The following is an 18,407-nucleotide window of genomic DNA, read 5'->3' as shown; positions in this document are numbered from 1 at the left end:
TTTCATCATCACTTAGTTTGACTACAAATCCTGCATTCCAAAAAGTTCTCAGTTTTCAGAAATGCAAAAATGTCAAACCTGAAAAACACACCTCCGTGAAAACAATGCCACATTTATTTGTTCAGGATATTTTTTCCCTGAGGAAGACATCTTACAATAAGCGAATATTTACATACAGACACAGGTGTTACGTTCCCGCGGTGGACCACAGAATGCAGTTGCAGGTTTGAGTGGTTAAAAGTTCTTTAATGACTCACTGGTGGTGAACAAGCGAGGCTCAAGGCAAGAAGGAGGTCTAACTAAGGGCGCTGGTGGCAGCAGCAGGCTGCACACCAAGGTTAAAACTAAAGGTGAGAACAATGGACAAACTGAGGGCGCTGGTGGCAGCGGCACACCAGGGAAGCAAAACGAAGGGAGAGTCCTCTGGGAAGGTAGGGACAGCTGGACAGGATGAGGGAGCTGGTAGCGGAGTCGTGGCGTGCGAGGACTTCAGGTAGCAAGAGTGAAGAACCAGCAACTCCCAGCTGCCTCCAATCAGCCTCAGTGGCTTCACGGTCTGATGGTGAACAGTTGCGTCCAGCTGTCCCAGCTCCAGCCGGGCGATATACTGATGGAGAGAGAGAAAGGGAGAGCGCCACAAGGCACAGAGGTAATCGGAACAACACGTCTAGTTTTGATACTGAATATCGTACGCCAGCGGCCCATTGATGGCAAATCCCAGATAAAAGGATATCTTCTCTGTGCTGCAACCGCCTCTAATTCCACTCTTGCGTGCCGGGTTCACAGGAATTTTCAATCTTCCGTAGTTGGCAAAGACATCTCCCTGCTCCATGGTTCCGCTGACTCGGAGCAGGCGGCCGCTGATGTCTTTCTCCTGAAAGATGTCTCCGTTCCGCCAGAGTTGTGCCAGTTTGTCACGTGGCATATTGGTAAGAAAATTCTTATCCAGACTGGCTTTTGACACAAGTCTCTTGAGTCCATCCTCTCTTCCCAAGTACAGGTGTGCAATGGTGCTTCTCTTGTAGAACAACTTTGACAGGTGTGTGCGGGATGAATTGCGAATGGCATTGAGGTATGTTCGAATTTCTGAGTTTTCCTCCGACAGTGTGGGCCAGAAGAAGAGGACAGCCAGGAAGTACGGGTCTGGTAAGTGGTAATGGTGTCCAACAACCTGCAGAGCTTCCTGAAGCAAAACACACAGCTGCTTGTAACTCTTCACAAGTTTGGACTTTGGATTGAAAGTGTAAAGAACCACATTTGCCAAAATGTAATTGATTTTCACTTGAATGTTCTGTTTTTGTTTGACTGTCTGTTGCAAAAAAGCGAAGCATTCCACAATTTTCTCCATCTCGTAGGCTGACCTGTCCAAGTGTTGAAGAATTCCAGAGAAGGTGTCCGCTTCGTTCTTTTCCAGATACATCCTGCATTCTTCAATGCGCAAGCAATCTTTCAGTTTGGTGTTTTCCTCATTCACTTTTCTTAGCTCCCCTGGCGCAGTGCAGAAGAGCTCCACGTACTTTTTAAAGTGGTTGCACACTGTCCTGTAGTTGACAGTGTCAAACTCAAAGTTGCCTTTGGTGTAGGTAAAGTAACAGTTGAGGAAGTCAAACTTCTCCTTGACGTTAGGCTTCAGGTGGAGCAGGAAGGGCTCGTGGTCCTTAATGATCTTTGCAAAATGGTCGTTGACTGGGCTACTGTCTTTGTGAACGCTACCGATTGGAATGGAGCCTTTCAGAAAACTCACAAAGTACTTCTTCTTCATGGGGTCACATTCCTCGAAGAAAGGTACTCTAACCAGGATCTCAAAGACAAGGAAAGACACTTCTATCACTCCCACGTGGCCGTATATATTGTACGCCTTTCGAGCGAAGTCACCAGACTGATCATCGGGCTTGTCCACTTGGAAATTGTCCCACTGGTCTTGGGCGCGTTGGAAAGCTCTGATTCCATTGATGGCTAGGTGAATGTTGGTGTCCAAGTCGTCTGGATTGTGAGACATCTCTTGTTTTTCTTTGTCCATATTTGACTTCAGGTAACTTTTGTATACTTGTCCAATTGTGTCAATCATGTACGGGTTTTCCGTGATGTTCCTGGCCTTCTCCGCCCACTTCAGCGCCTCAGGAAAGTCTCGCTCGTTGATGCACAGATATCGTGCAAAGGCTTGAGGGATAGACGCCGTCTGACTAAACCTGGAGGACGCTTTCACAAAGATGTCCTGCACAGTTTGTCCGCCCTGCTGTTGATGGATTTTGTCAATGAGGGGAGAGAAGGGCTCCCTTTCATTGCCATCCTTCTTGCGTCTTGAAATCAACATGTGTACAATGGAGAGCATCAGTTTGTCTTTGACCACGGCATTCCTGAAGAACAGATCACAGTGAAGCATCAGCATAGTGATGTCACTAGCCATTAAGTTGTAGCCTTGCTCCAATTGTTCCAAGCAGGCGTCCGCGATGGAATGATGGAGAATCCGAAGTCTTTTGTATCCTCCACACTCTTCGACTCTGTCTATAATGAGGAAGTTGGAGTAGACCTTCATCTTGTCCAACACACAGTCCACTGGGTAGCGTGTCATTTTCACGCCAAAGAAATCCTCACAAAGCGACAATGCAATTCCCGATTCCGAGACATAGGTGCTCAGCAAGGCCAGAAAGGCAAAGAGTTTGGCATCCTCAGTGTCAATGTCAAAGTTCTTCAATGTATTGCGAGCCAAATCCTTGATGTACTTCTGATCAAAATTGCTCTTCATGATCATGAAGGTGTAAAAGTTTTCGGGCTTATCATGTGTTTTCTGCAGCTCTTCCAGTTTCTTGTCAAACTCTTCCTGCTCATGTTGTGACAGTGAAGCGGTGATGAACTGACACTGTGTGGAGTTGTGATGCTTGTATTGTTCTTTTGGGCTATGCGAGCGAACACAGTTCAGGACAATGACTTTGCAGTTTGGCGTGTTCACATTCGAGTTGCCCAAGTCTTCCACCGCTTTGCGGATGCAGTTGACAAGGTCGTCAGTAACGGTCTCCTTTAAGTCGTCCATCAACAGCAAGACTGGAGACGGCATTACACTTTCCAGCTTCATGAGATGTATAATCTGAGCAGCTACGTCTTCCTTAGGCAGCGTGGTATCTTTCAACACCGCACATCGAAACTCCTTGCGAAGCTCCCACATGACGTGCATGACTAAGGTGGTAGCGCCACAGCCTGGATGGTGGAATAAATTCAACAGCACACAAGTATTTCTGCTGACTCTCTGAGAGCGAATAATTCCCATCACATTTTGGTACTTGTCTCTCTTGACAAATGTCTTCTTACTGTCCTTGTCACAGAAGTAAAAGTTCCACCATTTGACTTTGCCTCCTCGGTAGAAGTCCTCCTCCTGTTGTTTCCGAAACTTTTGGAACTCTGGACCGCTTTCGTCTTCATAAACATTTTCACACTGATTCAGACACAAAATGTCCAAAGCGGTCAATAAATCTTCATCTTTCTGCTTCAGCACCACGGCGCTGGAGTCTGACGACGGTAACAGCTTTGAACGCGACTGGCTGAACGGCCCCAGTGCCATCACAGTCCCGTTGACCTGATTGAGTGTCAGCTCGTAGATTGAGAGCGGGTCTATATCATAGTCAAACTTTTCAACAATGAGTTCCTTCCATTTGGTGTAAGTGCTTGTGGACTCACAAATAGTGATGATGTTATTCTCTTCTTCCCTGTATTTCAAGAAAGACTTGTAGGTCTCAAAAAACGGGTCCTTGTCTGTGTCCACAGACGACAGCAGAAGGAAAATGATGAGGCCTCTTCCATAATTAAAAAAGTCACAGTGACAAATGAATGCAACCAACTGCTCGACATCTCTGCAAGATTTCTTCCACCACGTCTTATAGTCCTGCTCCATGTTAAGTTCGCTCTCGATATCGTGTCTACCATTGCAGAAGACCCAGCTCGTCTGACGATAGAGGTTGAGGTCGGTCACTATAGAGTCCACTTCGCCCTGATACTGAGATGGGTAATGCAGATTCGCCACACGTGTCTCTTTGTAGGAGTGACACAATCCCTGAGGGATGTTGGAGTTTGGGTCAAAGTCCAAGACACAGAACAGTTGGAGTTTAGTCAGAAATTGGAGGTGCTGGACTTGTTCTGGACTGCTCTTGTTCACCACCACAACAAATCTATCATAGTTGTCCAGGGAGTTCCCACCGCACGTCAGCAGATTTTTCAGTTTTTCTCCTTGATTTGCATCTCTCCTTAACTCCGCTTCTTCCGAGTAGCACATCAGCTGACCCGACTGAGCTGAAGATGACAAAGTGCAAACATGAAAAACAGGAATAGGACGACTGGTTTGACATCTTACCCATGATACCTTCCAATGTGCTAGCAAGCTGGTGCTGATTGATTTGGTGCAGAAGTTCTCTTGTCACAGGTATGGCCTGGTCGTCGTAGTGGTCGTTCATTAATTTGGCGGTGTCCACTCTGTCCTTGCCTTCCAGTTTGCACCAAGGAATTTGCCGCTTCTTCTCATTGTTTTTGTCGTGTAAGAAGACTTGAAATTTTTTAAAGTCTTCTTTTGGTAGTTCCTCCAAGAGGCTGACCACTTGCTAGATTGTGTCCTGTTAAGACAAATAGCATCCACACCGGAGGTACCGGTGATGTCAAAGAGAAAGTGTGATGATAACCATAGGACAGGAAAAAGAACTGCAACAGAGAATATAGAAAAATGGTCTGTGTTCTGGTTATTCAGTACAATATGGTTAAAGTGACAACAATAGGATGTAGCGATCAAAGGTTTTAAGATGGCCACAAATTATTTTTAGAATCCTTTAGTTACTCATGAGAAACTAAACAGTAGTTCATCAGTCCTTATTTCAAAGAGAAGGTTACCTTGACTTGTTTCCTCTTGGACAGCACAACCTGAGAGTTCAGTCTCGGAACTGGAATGTCCTCTGTTGAAGGAGCCACCTTTTGGCTCTCTTTCAGTTTTTTAGAGTCAACTTCATCTTTTGCCTGAGCCATGCCCTCCTGTTGGTCTGTGGTAAGGTCCATTTTCTCTTTGAGCTTGTCAAGGTTTTTCAGAATGTGCACAGCTGGACCGATTCTGATGTCGATGTCCTTGAAGTCCTTCTTCTCAAAGCAAAGCAGACAGTCTCCAGAGACATCTTCCTGTAGGAGCTTTTCTGCATATTGCTTGTTGCTCTTTACAAGAGGAAGCAACCACTCATACACCTCCTCCTTGGTCCACTGCTCAATGAGGCAGGGCTTTCGGGACTCCATTTCTGAACCTTTTTCTTCTTTCTTCAGCTTTTCCAGGTATCTGGTGATTTTGACCGCGGGACCATGTTTTATGCCCATCTCCAGTATTTCTTTTTTCTCAAAGGTCAGTAGGAATTCTCCACACACGTCTTCTTTTTCAAACTTGTCTGCAAAAGTCGGATGGACACGGACCTTGGAGGTCAGCCAGTGAGTGACATCCTTTGTGGTCCACTTTGTTACCTGATCTGGTAGCTCACAATGGGTCCCGCTCATTGTGGACGCACCTGGAAGCAAACCAAACATTCGGTTCTTTTATTCTAGACATGAAAAACTAAAATACAACAGTATTGGATGTATGTGTGTGTACTACATTCTATCTCCTCCACTGTGGTACAAAGTACACAGAAAACATTATTGTAAACATCGTAAAGCGCAACAATCCCAGTTTTGGGGAGTTGTTTTTTCTTGGTACAACTAGGGAACATATAAGAGTCAAAAGCCACAAGCAACATTGTATTTTAAAACAGGAAGTCCATGGTTTTGTCTCAAATGTAAATAAATGTAACAAGTCTTTCTAATAAAACATTTTAAACATCATCTTTAAGTTTTAGGTCGAATTTTATGGGTTTGTTTTTTTTTCTTACCTCATGTAGTCAGCAGGACTCTTCTTTCCGAAACACTTTCGTTCTCCCAAGTTCCTGGAACATTCCATCCTCACTGCAAGTAGAACATTGATACTTGAGGGGTGTATCCACATTGATACATGATCGTATGCTGGTCGTCAACAGATATCAAATGCCCAGCACTGGCTCCCTCTCCCCTAAAGACTCGAAAATGGACAGCAGTGAAAGTGAAGAGTGAAGTTGCGTGTCAAGTATGATAAACTCCTACATGTTGGTACCTCTGCACCAACACTGAAAGTACTCTGTACTTCCTACAGGGAGCCCACTTGTTCACCACCCCCTGGACAGATAATATAATTAAACCGAGCTCATCACCTGCTTGCAACATCCATATGCTAACATCTGTTCAATATTCATTCATTCATCAAATGACTCTCATTATTCACGGCCAAACATGTTAACATACATCTTTGATATTCAAATGTTTCTGCCTAAAAGGGCACAATGAGCTTCTGGAAATAAAACAATTGAATCACTTACCTCAAGTGAACTGAACTAGGGCGTGAAAATAGTATTCCTCTACAAATGTTCTCATTTTTAGTAATGATCAGAGAGAAGACTTCCACACAAAAATTCCCAAAACACCTGGAAATATTCCTTTAACTGCACCATCAGGGTTTGTGTTGACTTTAACTGATCTTATCAAGTGAGCTATTAATTGAAAAAATGTTGCTGCTAAGTTTGGCATCTCAGGTGAAATTGTGTTGTCTGCATATAAAAGAGTTGAGAAAGTTGAAGAATGTTTTTAAAATACTTTAATGACATGTATGACACTTTGAAGGAAATAACAGTTAAAATAACTATGCCATTGTTATTGTACGCACGCCAACAAAAACAACATGATGAATGTGCGCCACCTAACTGAGGACTTTGTGGTATGGGTGCAGGGGGAGGGAGGAGCTGAAGGCCCGGATGTCAGCGATCAGAGTGGCGCCCTGGAGCGATGGAGAGGAGGCGGGCAGGAAAATCAGCTCACTGACCTCACCATAGGATGAGGAGGGGAGGCTGTCTGGGGTGCAGACGCTGTTCTGTTCTGGTGCGTCGCTCTCCTCCACGCCAAATCCCACCACCTGACCCAGATAGGGAGTGAAAAAGTGACAGTGAGGATGTTACATGTAATAACTACGTCCTGCTGCAATCACAGCAAACAGGAAGTGGAGAGCAGCGGAGGAAACTTCAGCAGAACAAGGTGTAGGTGTTGTCTTACATGCACGCTGAGCTTCCTGGTGCTGCTGCGATGATCCAGGAACCAAGAGACCAGCTCCTCCTGTGTGAAGCCTTTCAGGGCCTCGATCTGTAGCACACACACCACCAGAACCACTACAACTGTCACTAAAACCGCCATAGACAGACTTAAACTTTATTTCAACATGTAGCTCCATTAAGATGTTTATTGCTTTTATCATTTTGAGAGAGAGGAACCACACAACTACAGTAAGTTCTAGAAATGGACCGATCAGGGTTTTATGCTACCAATTGCGATAGATTATCCAGGACAGAAATCAGCCAATACTAATAGTGATTCACATGGATTAATTATACATTTTCAAATTGTTATGATGAGTGATATTAACCAGGGGTTCTGTATAATGGGGAAAAGACAGGACAATTCCAAGGTCCTGCCACACAATAGGTAATTACTAATAAAATGAGTCATTAATAAAAGGGGGACAATGTCTGTGATTGGCTGGTGACCAGTCCACGTTGTACCCACCCTTCACCTGAAAAGAGCTGGGATAGGCTCCAGCATAACCCTGCGACACTAGTGAGGATAAACGACATAGAAAATGGATGGATGGAGAAGGGGGGCCCCAACATGATTTTTTTTTTTCATGGGACCCAAAATTCCTGGCTGCACCCCTGCTACTAGCTGTATGATATGAAAAAAAACACCTTAATTTAGACAAAAACATATTTTACTTACTTTTTGAAAAGAACATATCGTGAAACTTGATGAAATGCCTTCTTTAAGGCGACTTTGGATGTGAGTGTACATTGGTGAAGCTCAAGCACGACTTCCAGGTAAGTGAGAGCTAGCAGTTGGCACACCCGGTGTCTTCCACCGCTGAAAAAGGCTGGTCATCTCATTTGATGAATTCAATTATTTTGGGGGTTATTATAACCTTATCAGAAGGTTATTATATGCCTTCTGACTGTCACAAACATACGGGTGAGTGTTGTCCACATGGCTGCATAGCTGCCATTTGTCTGACGACCACATTGTTCTTCAAATGCCGTATGAAATGAACGCTTTTTAACATGCTTTTTATAGAACTGTTTTCGAGGCATGTGTTGGCAGGTGACATGGTTGTTTGTTTTGGCACGCCTGGGCAGTGTGAAGGCAAGTGGGAGGAGGACACTGCCCATATGCAAGGATCGCAGGTGATCGGCTTTTGTGATTGTGAAAAGACATTTTTCGGCATATGCCAGTCAGACGATTTTTCACGGAAATCAGCTTTTCATTAAATCATTTGGTATCAGTCAGTTTGTATATAAAGGATATAGTATTGGTATCTGTCAGTGTTTTTAATGTTTTGCGTTCCTAAAATGTTTTGCCTTATGTTGACAATAAAAGTGATAGTGTTACATGTTACAAATGCTGGCATCCCACCTCCTTGTTGAGCCGTGGGAAGACGTACTGCTGTGTGACCACCTCAAACCAGTTGCGGTCCACTTCCTCTCCGAGGTGCGCGTCCTCGCACTCCTTCAGCTTGATGAGCGCAGTCACCTGGGTCCTAAAGACCTCCTCGCTCAGAGCTGACAGACGCTCGCCGAAAGCCACCAAGAACTCCTCGATCTTTGACTCAACAAACTCGGTGCTGCCAGAGGAAAATGGCTGACCTTTAACATATGTACGACCTTTAACCTGTGAGCGGCAAGCTTATGGTGCTCACCTAAACTTGGTGGCCTGTGTTGCCACAGTGACAGAGAAACCCAGCACTCCTGAGGTGTTCCTGCAAGTGGGGTACACCTGGTACCTGGGGATCAAAGTAAATTGTGTAAAACGAAAGAAGACTATATAACTAATAACTTGAAGATGATGTTTCTGACCCGAGTGTCTCTTTGGTTCTGAGAAAGTCAAAGCATGGCTCCTCCATGTGCATCTGCAAATAAAAAAACATGATCCAAACACACAAGGCAATACAGCATCAGCAGAGTTATAGAATTGGAATCTTGTCTTTTGGCATATTTGCACTGTGTTGCATGTGTGTACTTGTTAAATATGTGCTGGACTTTGCTAAAAGAAGCAAACTCACCACCAGCAGCTCCATCAAGGCATGTTCACGCAGCTTCTTCAGTCCTGACTGAAACACAGAGGACATCCCCAATTAGTTAATTTAGTTTTTGTTCCCAGATAGTATATACAAATATAGTATAGTGCAAAAAGACATCAGAATATGTAGGCCATTTAGTTGGTGATAATTGTATAAAAAGACATATGTTGCCATTTCTGAAAGAATTAGAAAGTAGAGCACAAGTACATTAAAGTAGAAATACTTGGGACAAATGTCAGCTGTTGTGTGGAGTGGGGTAACGACCTGGTAGTACACTGTGACCTCGGAGTTGGCATCCCCCTTGTTGAGAGACTTGACCTTGCACAGGTTATGTTTCTGGGGCAGCTCCACCACTCGGAACAAGACAGGGACCTCTGCTGACAGAGGCTGGAACTGCAGCTTCCTGTAAGGACACAGAAGGCAGTACGGCAATCAGTTTACTAAAAGTATATCTTCTCACTGGTGGAGCAGGTGGATATTCAGACACATTGCACCAATACACCTTCCTTCCTTTCGCTTGATGATGCCCCACAGGTGATGTGTCGGGTTTTGGTCAGTAAATGACATACTTGTCCACTACATGTCTTTCTCCTTCAGCTTCCTCAGCAAGGTGTTTGTGATCTCGGAGGTGTGTGTGTGTGGGCTCCTTATTTTCAAAGATTGCCATGCAGTCCAGTTTCCCAGGGAGCGGGATTAAGAGCTGCTTCACATGCATATGCTGAAATTCATCTTCCCCTCAATGAACTGCAGCTACCCAGTAGTGACAGCGTTCATGCAGCACCTCCACCACACTGGAGGCAAGACAATTATATTGCTTCTTACTTGTGTTAGCAGCTATTTAGACAATGATGGCTGTACACTGACTACTCTAAATTATATCTGTTAACTTCTAATAGCATTGTCCATTCACAAGATACTGTAAGAAAATGTTTGCTACATTTAAGGGCTGTACTCACTTGTGATATACTGACATGCGTAATACTTTTAATATGTACACATTTCTCGACAAGATTAAAGATTAAAAGACAAGTGTGCACTCACTCAGTGATGTAGTGCAGGAATTCCTTGGACTCCTGTTGGAGCAAAGATCAAATTAATCCCAAGACACCAAATTCTTTGTGATGGATAGTCTGCATGAAGAAGAAATCTCACCGAGCTGGTAAAGTTACCCTGCACGAGCCCCTCAGCATATAACTCTGCTGTCAGTTTGACAACAAATGTCATGAGGTCGTGCATGTTCAAGCCCTTCATGATGGCCTGGTACTTCTGAATAACGGACCAGCGACTGTGCTCCAGAATTAACAGACGAACATCCCTACAGAAAATGAAGACAACACCCACAAATATTGTAACACATTAACATAGCTAGCTTGGCTTTAGCCCATACGAAGAAGACATGGGGTGAGCTGATCAACACATTGTCCCTCCTGTGTAAGTCTTCTCCAAATGTAGACGTACTTGCCGAGGCGCTCTGGCTTGATGAGGATGTTGAAGTAAGTCTTCTTCATCTGCTCTAAAAACATAGCAAAGACGCCCGGTTCTGTGCTGAAGTCCGCCAGGTGATCCACGATCAGCTTCAGCAGCAACTAGCGGGATGCAGGGAGGAAGTGGACTGGTATCAAAATCTGTAGCTGGCTGAGTCTAACATCAGTCAGGATTAGGGATGCTCTTATCAGGGTTTTATGCTGCCAATTCGGCCACAAAGCAGTATCGGCCACAAATATTGGCCCAAGCAAAATCCACCATCGACTAAGGATGATGGAAAATAATCGGTATCGGCATTGGCCCAAAATAAAAAAAAAACATATTGGTCGATCCCTATTCAACACACTTACCAAAATGGTCACAATTAAAAAACAAAAAACATAGCAGCTCTTTAAGTCTGCTGATTGTCAAAGATATAAAAGAAACAGCTGAGCTTTCAACCTCAACAGCTGAGCTTTCAACCATCCAAACACCACACCTTCCGCATCACCTTAATGAACGTGTGAATGCATGTGTGTGTGTGTGTATTCTCACTGGAAGTTTGTGGTTGAAGCCCTTTAGTCGAACCACCAGGCCGTGCTCGCCGGCCACGAGCTTGTACTCCAGCTGGGCTACGTCGGCCTCATAGGCCGGCTCTGCCAGGTTGTGAGCCAGGATATTCACAAAAAGGTCAAACAGCACCAGACTAGATGGGAAACATCAAAGTGGAGTGTGTGTATGTGTTCGAATGAAAGACTTTAAGAGCAAGGCCCTATGAAATCCAGTTTATTTTTTCCCCAATTCAGTTTTTTCCATTTTAATTTTTTACAATTACGTTCTTTTCCACTTATTTTACCAGCACAGAATGTGTGCCGTTTGGATTAGTGAATAAAATGTCCGTTAATTAAATGAAAACATCCTTCCGTTGAATTTTACAAGCATTGTAGAATTGTCCTTACATTAAAAAACAGTAAAACACAAACGGTGAAAATATACTTATCCAACATGATTGAGCGGCCCTCTGGGGAAATATTTCCCACACCAACTTACCCACTCATCAAGATGACATTTCATTTACACGTCACTTTTCAAAAGATTCCATGTTCAACAGAAGATTCTGTTATAATTGGCCAATTCTGCAATTTCGTTACCGTGGAGCTCATAGGGCCCTATAAAAGGATCATCTTGTCTTCAGGTGTGTTACTTACTTCTCTGGACTCTTCTGAATCATAGGTGAGATCAAGTTGAAACGAATGTATGCTGAAAGAAAGAAATATAGTAAATTGACTATGGCTTGTAGTCAAAAATAGACAAGACAGACAAGTCATATGTAGTATTCTGGTCAATGTGTGTCAGTGATGTTACATTGATGAGACACTGCCTTACATTACATTACGGCCAGGGATGCATAGTCCAACATGACGGTGAAAAAAACGTTCTCTTCCCATTGTGTGTGGAAGTGGTATATTTTCGGCTTCTTCAACATTCATTCATTCATTTTCTACCGCTTTTTCCTCACGAGGGTCCCGGGGGGTGCTGGAGCCTATCCCAAATAGTTGGCTAAATAGTTGGCTGGCTGTGCTATGCTAAAAGTGGCGGCAATCTTTTGTGTCACTTCAGAGATCCACAATGTGGTGAACAAATCTTGCAATAGTGTCAGAATCTACTAAATGGCAGATTCACGTCTGACTGACTGTCCTGTATATCAAGAGACAAATGTTATAATGAGGATGATTATAGGCTGATGTCAATTTTATTTTTTTTATGTGATCGACCCACATTACATTTGCAATACTAAAACAAGTACAACTTTCCCGATGTTATTGTGTGATCTAATAATGTTTAAAAAAAACATTTTAGAAGGTCAGAGAGGTTTTCTATGATCTCACAATGAAAATATTAAATTTCTGAATATTGAATCCTTTTTCATGGAAAGAAGGTGTAAACGCAGTCGGATCTGGAAACAACAGCGTTGAACAAGGGATGACTGTAGTTGTGGTTGTATTTACCTTTAGGGATCTTGAACTTGTTGTCCTTCTTGTACCACAGGCAGCCTAGCTCGTGGTCAACAATCTTGACAGGAAACTCAGAGTCAGGACAGTCAGACAGCTGCAGAGTGAAATCAGATGCTGCAGCGAGAAAAATAAATATTACTACATAAACTGCATAGCGCCACATGTTTGTAATGTGTACTCGCTCTGACCAATGAATTTGTTCTCAGCAGGTAGGTGAAGTTCAGGGCTGACTTCAAAATCTCCTGCCCAGCGTTGAGCCCACTCGACTGAGATGTCTGAAGAAACAAAACAAACACACATCTAAGGCAAACATAATTAGCCAGCAGATTGAACTAAACACAGCAGAGGTGTAAAGCAACACACTGAAATATACGCGTGTGGCCTACCCTCTACGCTGTAAGAGGTACCAAACCATGTCTCCTTCAGGTGGCAGTGACCTTCATGTTCTGGAGACAGCAGAAGCAGGTTGGCTCTGTCAGGGGTCAACAAAGTTAGAGCAGCACCAATCACCTGAAACACACACAGAGGTTAGGCCCCATCCCTGACAAGCCAATTAAAGTAAGCCCCCTTGTTTAGTTAACCTTTGGGTCGAACTCAAACATGAGTTGGTCTCCTGTGAGGAAGTCCTCCTTGGGAAACAACTGCATATTCTCACAGATGTTCTCCACAAACTCAATAGGGTCCGTCTGCAGGTGGAAAGACAAATTTTGTTAGTGCATAGTGTCCCTTTAACCTCTTTGTGTCCTCACATGACAACCCAAGTATTAACGTCGCATCAGAGAGCATTGGTGGTGCACTACCTGCTCCTGATAGTGGAATTCGTTGGCCTCTATCTTCTGAATCTCCTCATAAATCCTGAAAATGAGTTCAATCAGTGTACAAATCGTCGAAAAGTGATGCATATTGAGGAGTGTGCGTGCGCAATCAGACCTCTGCTGGGGGCCCAGAGTCTGCAGCATCTTCAAGTACTGGAACACCAAGTCAACCACCTGCATTGGACAGAGTGGATGAGGGCGTGTACTACAAGGGTATGAAAGAAGTTCATAATAGGAACGTTTAAGTGTGCAGATGCTACTTGGCTTTACGGTCACAAAATCAGTGACCACTGATAGATTAGGATAAACTTAGATTCAGTTGACGGGACACCAGTGTGCACATGTGTTGACCTGGAAGTAGTTCTGGTAGCCTTCGTCGGTAAGAGTGATGGAAACAGAGAAGATGGAGTATGTGGTGTTCTGATCAAAGCCTGTCTCGCTGTTCCCTCCAAAGAGAGCCAAAGCCCAGCACCTGGATATGTATGCACCATGAGTTACGCACACGCCACAACTTAGATGTACACGCTAAAGGGCTCACTTTTTGCGTAGCAGAGATAAGATGCTGCCACTGCCCTCGTGGCCAATCAGCCAGGAGATGTAGTGAAGAGGCTTCACCCTGGCACAAAACACAAAGCTCTTCAGTCGGCGAGATGTCTATGTAATGGTCATTTTATTAGGTATGTGAAGGGGAATCACAACATTAGACCTGTTACACAAGTAGTGAACTTACCTGTAATGTTTCCCCTGGGGAGGGACAGCCCAACTGATGGTCAGAGCATGCACCTTTCTCACTGGAACCACTGCAATTCACATACAAGGAGCAAATATGTATAAAGTATAATATTGCATAAAAGGAGATTGATGAATTACAACTAAAACAGAAGAACCGCTGCAGGACACTGCTTGTCCCCCAATATGTTTACATTTTGAAACAATTGTTCCCATTGGAAATGTAGTCATGTTTTTTGTCCAGGTCCTTCGTTCTATAGTGCAAAAACATGCATATAGAGACAAAATTGTGGGGACTTGAAGACTAAATTGTCCATAGGTGTGAAGGTGACTTGAATTGTTTGTCTATATGTGTCCTGCAAACGGCTTGTGTCCAGTCAAGGGTGTACGCCGCCTCTCACCCAAAGTCAGCTGGGATAGTTACCAGCTCACTTGTGACTTTTATGAGTACACGTGGTGTAGAAAAGGATAGATGGAAAATAATCCGCTCACAATGATGCTTTTCAAACTATTGTACTGTGCACCTTCTTGGATTCAAATCAATAATAGTTCATTAGTGGAGATTGTTCATACCTTGGTACAGTTTGTTGAAAGCCGGTGTGTCGAAGGGCCTCTGCAGGTGAGAAAAGTTGGCTGGAGGTTCAGCACTGCAAAAACAACAACAATAACATCTAGCACAGTGTAATCAGCACATGGACACAGTGTCAAGCAGCAATAAGGGACATCTTATTTTTGTCTTCTTGCCCAATGTGGGGAATTGTGGAAGAGTCGACCCCAAACAAAAAAGTGGAACAGAAAGTGAAAGCTCAGGCAGCTGGGTGTGATGATGTGCTGGAGTGAGCGTCGTACTTGTTGGGGATGTGGATGAAGATCTCCCTAACCCATTGCTCCAGAGTGTCCAGGGTCTCTAAACAGAAAAATACAGTGTATACGAATGGTGGCAGGGCTCTTTTAAAGGACTTATTTGCAAACACAAACCTTTAGACTGAACAGTTAGTGTCATGTAATGAGCAGAGTAATATCTCTTCCAGAAGTCACGCAGCCGCTGGTATGTGTTGATCCCTTTCTCTCTGGGCTCATGTTTTAATGTCTGAGCGTTTCCTGAAATTAAATCAGACTTTTTTTCTTCCTCCGCAGAGAAGAACAATACGAGCATGTCTGCTGTTTTGAGAGCAGCATTAAGAACAAAATGGCAGAAAAGCTATCTGAGGTGACTATGCAATTCTTACCCCAGCAGAACTTGCTCATCGGATGTCCCGGAGTGGCCAAGCTACCAAACAGCATCTCCTTACGATGTGAGTCTGAAGGCCGCGCTAACTGGTATTCTTAACAAAACAGGACAGAGAGAAAACGTGAATTTAAAAGATAATACTTATTTTTTTTTTAAGTGGACAGAACCGGTGGTCATCATGGACTTACCGCTATCCACCGCCTCCACCTCCCTGTCAATAGCATCCTCAATCATCAGAGGACAGATGAAGAACTGCGCCCATCTGAAACGAAAGTTGGAATGGTTCACCACGCTATAGGTCAAAAGCCTTATCAAGCTGAATTTCGAAAGTTTTGGAGGAGTTGGTGAGCTCACCTGTCAAGAGCCTCTCTGAAATGTTTCCTCTGCACGTCAAACTGGAAGATGGTTCTCTCGCAGTCCGTGGAGGCGTTGTCACTGCCACCGTGCTTCTTGAGGAAGGCGTCAAATCCATTCTCCGCCGGATACTTCTCACTTCCCATAAACACCACTGAGGGAGAGTAGGGAAGGACAAGGATGTGAAGGAGAGAAGAAAAGATACCACTAGAGACATCTACCAAAGTCTGACATTGGAAGATGTTTCCATGACAATGAATAGCTTGTTTCTTAGTCAAAAAATTTGGCTTTTAGGCTTATGAGATTCCATTGTAACCTTGATTTTTTTAAATTGTTTGGCTCAAGTCATAGTTATTATGTTCAGGACTTACTGTGTTCTAGGAAGTGGGCGAGGCCAGGGAGGTCATCAGGGTCACTGAAGCTGCCCACATTGATGCATAGCGCAGCTGCAGCCTGGACACACACAAAAACATTTGTGGAAAATAAGTAAATTAACATTCATACTTTGTCTCCCACCTGCTTCTCTGAGCTCCCTCTCTTCTTCTTCACTGAGTTGTCCTCATCCAGCTCATCAAAATCGCTGTCCTGCTCCTCCTCTTTGTTTTCCTCCTCATCCTCCTCTGATCCCTCACCAGAATCACCTTCGCTGTCCTCCTCCTCCTCCTCCTCATCATCCCCAGCATCCCTCTGGTCAACTCGGTGTGCTTTTTCATCAGTCCTACTGAAGTCGGCGATGAGCAGTGCTCTCAGGCCATTACTGAGCTGGATGTATCTGCACGCAGAAAGACACATCAGATGGCAGGTGACTTCACCACTTACTTCCTGCTCTTCTTCATCTCAGTCTTCCTCCCACCTGTATTTCTTAGGGTCACTGGGTGATTTAATGATCTCTGGGTCTCCCTGGTCCTCATCAGCCTCAGGAGTCCTGACACCTTGCTGGGGTGGTGGCTCGCCCTGGTCTGGAGCACAGACCTGACCCAATGTGTTGCCAGCACTGACTGACTTGTTTGTCTGAGGCATTCTCACGAGGGACTGTACGAGTAGAATATGCATTGTTACAATTACAATATACTATATATTTTGTTTCCAATCAGATACAGACTAAAAGGCTGTGTGTCAAATGTCGAATGTGTCAAGATAAGAACTCATAAAACAATAAAAATAGTTGCTCTCACATTCTTCACCCCCAGAGTTGCACGACCATGTAGTAGGGACCCCCAAGAGAGAATAAAAAGAGAACTGCATGTGAACTGCATATTCAGAGTGGAGCGGCATGTCACTGGGTATGTGGTTTCACTCTCCTCGCTGCGAGTAACTTTGAATATTGTTGTCTGTCTCTTCTGTATTTCTGCATTTAAGTGTTTTTAAAAGTGTCACTGGAGTTTGAACCTGACACCATGTTTGCACAAAGTCAGCTGGGATAGACTCCAGCATACCCCTGCAACACGAATGAGGACAAGCAGCAGAGAAGATGGATGGAAATGAATAATTTAAAACCCTGACGTATACTGAGGTGTAGCGGGGTGACTTACAAAATCATAAAAAATATGTGAAAATTGTATTTTAAACAATAAAAACACAAATGCGTTAAATATTAAAAACATTAAATAAATGATTCATTACTACTGGTATCTGAATCATCAATATTTCAGTATCGATCCGCACATCTCGAATAGCAATGGCAGGTAATACAAACAGTATTCGTTCTTCTTCACTGTTGCCACTTACAAACATCAGCTCCTCTGTTTGTAGCCATTATATTAATTGGATATTCTATTCTATATTTATGTATTCTGAAAATTCCGATTCACCTAATTCAGTATTCATTCAATAAAAATGATTGGGTGGTTTTGCATTACTTCTGAACGTAAGTCAGGCGGAACACGCTGTCCAGAACTCTATGCCATCATTATTGATATATGTTAAAATTGGCAAATTGTCCCAACCTGGATGAATCAAAACTCGTAATCGATTCTCCGGGAACAGGCTTGATCTGTAGCGTAAGTGTTAGCTTTCACTAATCCTGATGACAATCAAGCTAGCTATCCCATCTCTACTTTGAAATTAAGGAAAGGTTCGGAGGTTTGGTACCCCGTCAAGCCACATATCAGGTGAAGAAAATGACAGAGTACTTCTATGTGATTAAAATATATCTTCAAAAGCGTCTTACCGACGATTATTGGAGGTTTAGTGGAGTTAGACAAGTGCCGAGTTCAACGCAGCAAGGAGCCTCATTGGGGAGTCGAAATATGGTCTGTGATTGGCTGAGAAAAAAGTTTAGCCCGTGCAAGGCGTCACCTGATTGGTCAGAATATTGACATCTTCCGTTTTCTTCACTGTAGGACTGGAGGAAGTTTTTTTCTGGTAGCGCTTTATTTAACAAAGTACGTGAACAATAGAGAGTAGAAATTGTTGGAAATAACGACAAAAACAAAGCAAAAATATTAATAAAAAGGGCTCATTATTAAAAAGCCATAATCTAATTGAGCCAACATTTTTTGTCATCATGTTATCTTTGAATTTGTGGAGAGAGTCCTCAAAACATTGAAGGTTAGTCTTCAAAACACTAAACTAGCCAAAGTTTGTTTTCCTCATGGAAAAAT

General features: G+C 43.6%; 2 protein-coding genes across 3 annotated transcripts; both read right to left on the bottom strand.

Moving 5' to 3' along the window:
* Nucleotides 1–96: 96 nt before the first annotated feature.
* On the bottom strand, nt 97–5,944 carry LOC131129946 (sterile alpha motif domain-containing protein 9-like). Its single transcript, XM_078789922.1, has 4 exons — nt 5,883–5,944; nt 4,870–5,522; nt 4,352–4,586; nt 97–4,281 (listed from the first exon to the last, which is right to left on the bottom strand). The coding sequence occupies exons 2-4, from the start codon at nt 5,509–5,511 to the stop codon at nt 668–670; spliced, it is 4,491 nt and encodes a 1,496-aa protein (XP_078646048.1). The 5' UTR covers nt 5,512–5,522; nt 5,883–5,944; the 3' UTR covers nt 97–667.
* A 709-nt stretch (nt 5,945–6,653) lies between these two features.
* nrd1b (nardilysin b (N-arginine dibasic convertase)) lies at nt 6,654–18,121 on the bottom strand. 2 transcript variants are annotated; one of them, XM_078790146.1, is made up of 32 exons: nt 17,975–18,043; nt 17,121–17,242; nt 16,658–16,836; nt 16,321–16,576; nt 16,176–16,257; nt 15,805–15,958; nt 15,639–15,712; nt 15,449–15,544; nt 15,198–15,320; nt 15,069–15,126; nt 14,793–14,866; nt 14,221–14,290; nt 14,029–14,106; nt 13,842–13,962; nt 13,606–13,664; nt 13,476–13,530; nt 13,257–13,361; nt 13,062–13,185; nt 12,864–12,950; nt 12,670–12,789; nt 11,869–11,920; nt 11,216–11,366; nt 10,655–10,782; nt 10,349–10,511; nt 10,238–10,269; nt 9,461–9,599; nt 9,179–9,226; nt 8,973–9,025; nt 8,816–8,899; nt 8,533–8,740; nt 7,129–7,215; nt 6,654–6,991 (listed from the first exon to the last, which is right to left on the bottom strand). In XM_078790146.1, the coding sequence occupies exons 3-32, from the start codon at nt 16,822–16,824 to the stop codon at nt 6,779–6,781; spliced, it is 3,261 nt and encodes a 1,086-aa protein (XP_078646272.1). In that variant the 5' UTR covers nt 16,825–16,836; nt 17,121–17,242; nt 17,975–18,043; the 3' UTR covers nt 6,654–6,778. The 2 variants fall into 2 exon arrangements, with proteins under 2 accessions (XP_078646272.1, XP_057929914.2); XM_058073931.2 differs by lacking the exon at nt 17,121–17,242 and having other exon boundaries at nt 17,975–18,121.
* Nucleotides 18,122–18,407: the final 286 nt, after the last annotated feature.

The sequence above is a fragment of the Doryrhamphus excisus genome, linkage group LG4 (genome assembly GCF_037039965.1).
Source record: "Doryrhamphus excisus strain RoL-2023G ecotype Guam linkage group LG4, RoL_Dexc_Guam_v1.1, whole genome shotgun sequence".
In the NCBI taxonomy this organism is placed as follows: Eukaryota; Metazoa; Chordata; class Actinopteri; order Syngnathiformes; family Syngnathidae; genus Doryrhamphus; species Doryrhamphus excisus.
The sequence above is the reverse complement of the archived record's forward strand: the minus strand, read 5'-3'. Positions and strand labels throughout refer to the sequence as shown.

Coding starts and splice junctions, on each gene's coding strand:
- LOC131129946 (XM_078789922.1), bottom strand. CDS start 5,511: ATGAGCGGGACCCATTGTGAGCTACCAGATCAGGTAACAAAGTGGACC. Junction 4,587..4,869: donor CCAAGAGGAAACAAGTCAAG/GTAACCTTCTCT, acceptor GACACAATCTAG/CAAGTGGTCAGCCTCTTGGA. Junction 4,282..4,351: donor GCTTGCTAGCACATTGGAAG/GTATCATGGGTA, acceptor TGTCATCTTCAG/CTCAGTCGGGTCAGCTGATG.
- nrd1b (XM_058073931.2), bottom strand. CDS start 16,824: ATGCCTCAGACAAACAAGTCAGTCAGTGCTGGCAACACATTGGGTCAG. Junction 14,291..14,792: donor TTTCAACAAACTGTACCAAG/GTATGAACAATC, acceptor TGTGAATTGCAG/TGGTTCCAGTGAGAAAGGTG. Junction 7,216..8,532: donor TCCCACGGCTCAACAAGGAG/GTGGGATGCCAG, acceptor TGTGTGCTACAG/ATCGAGGCCCTGAAAGGCTT.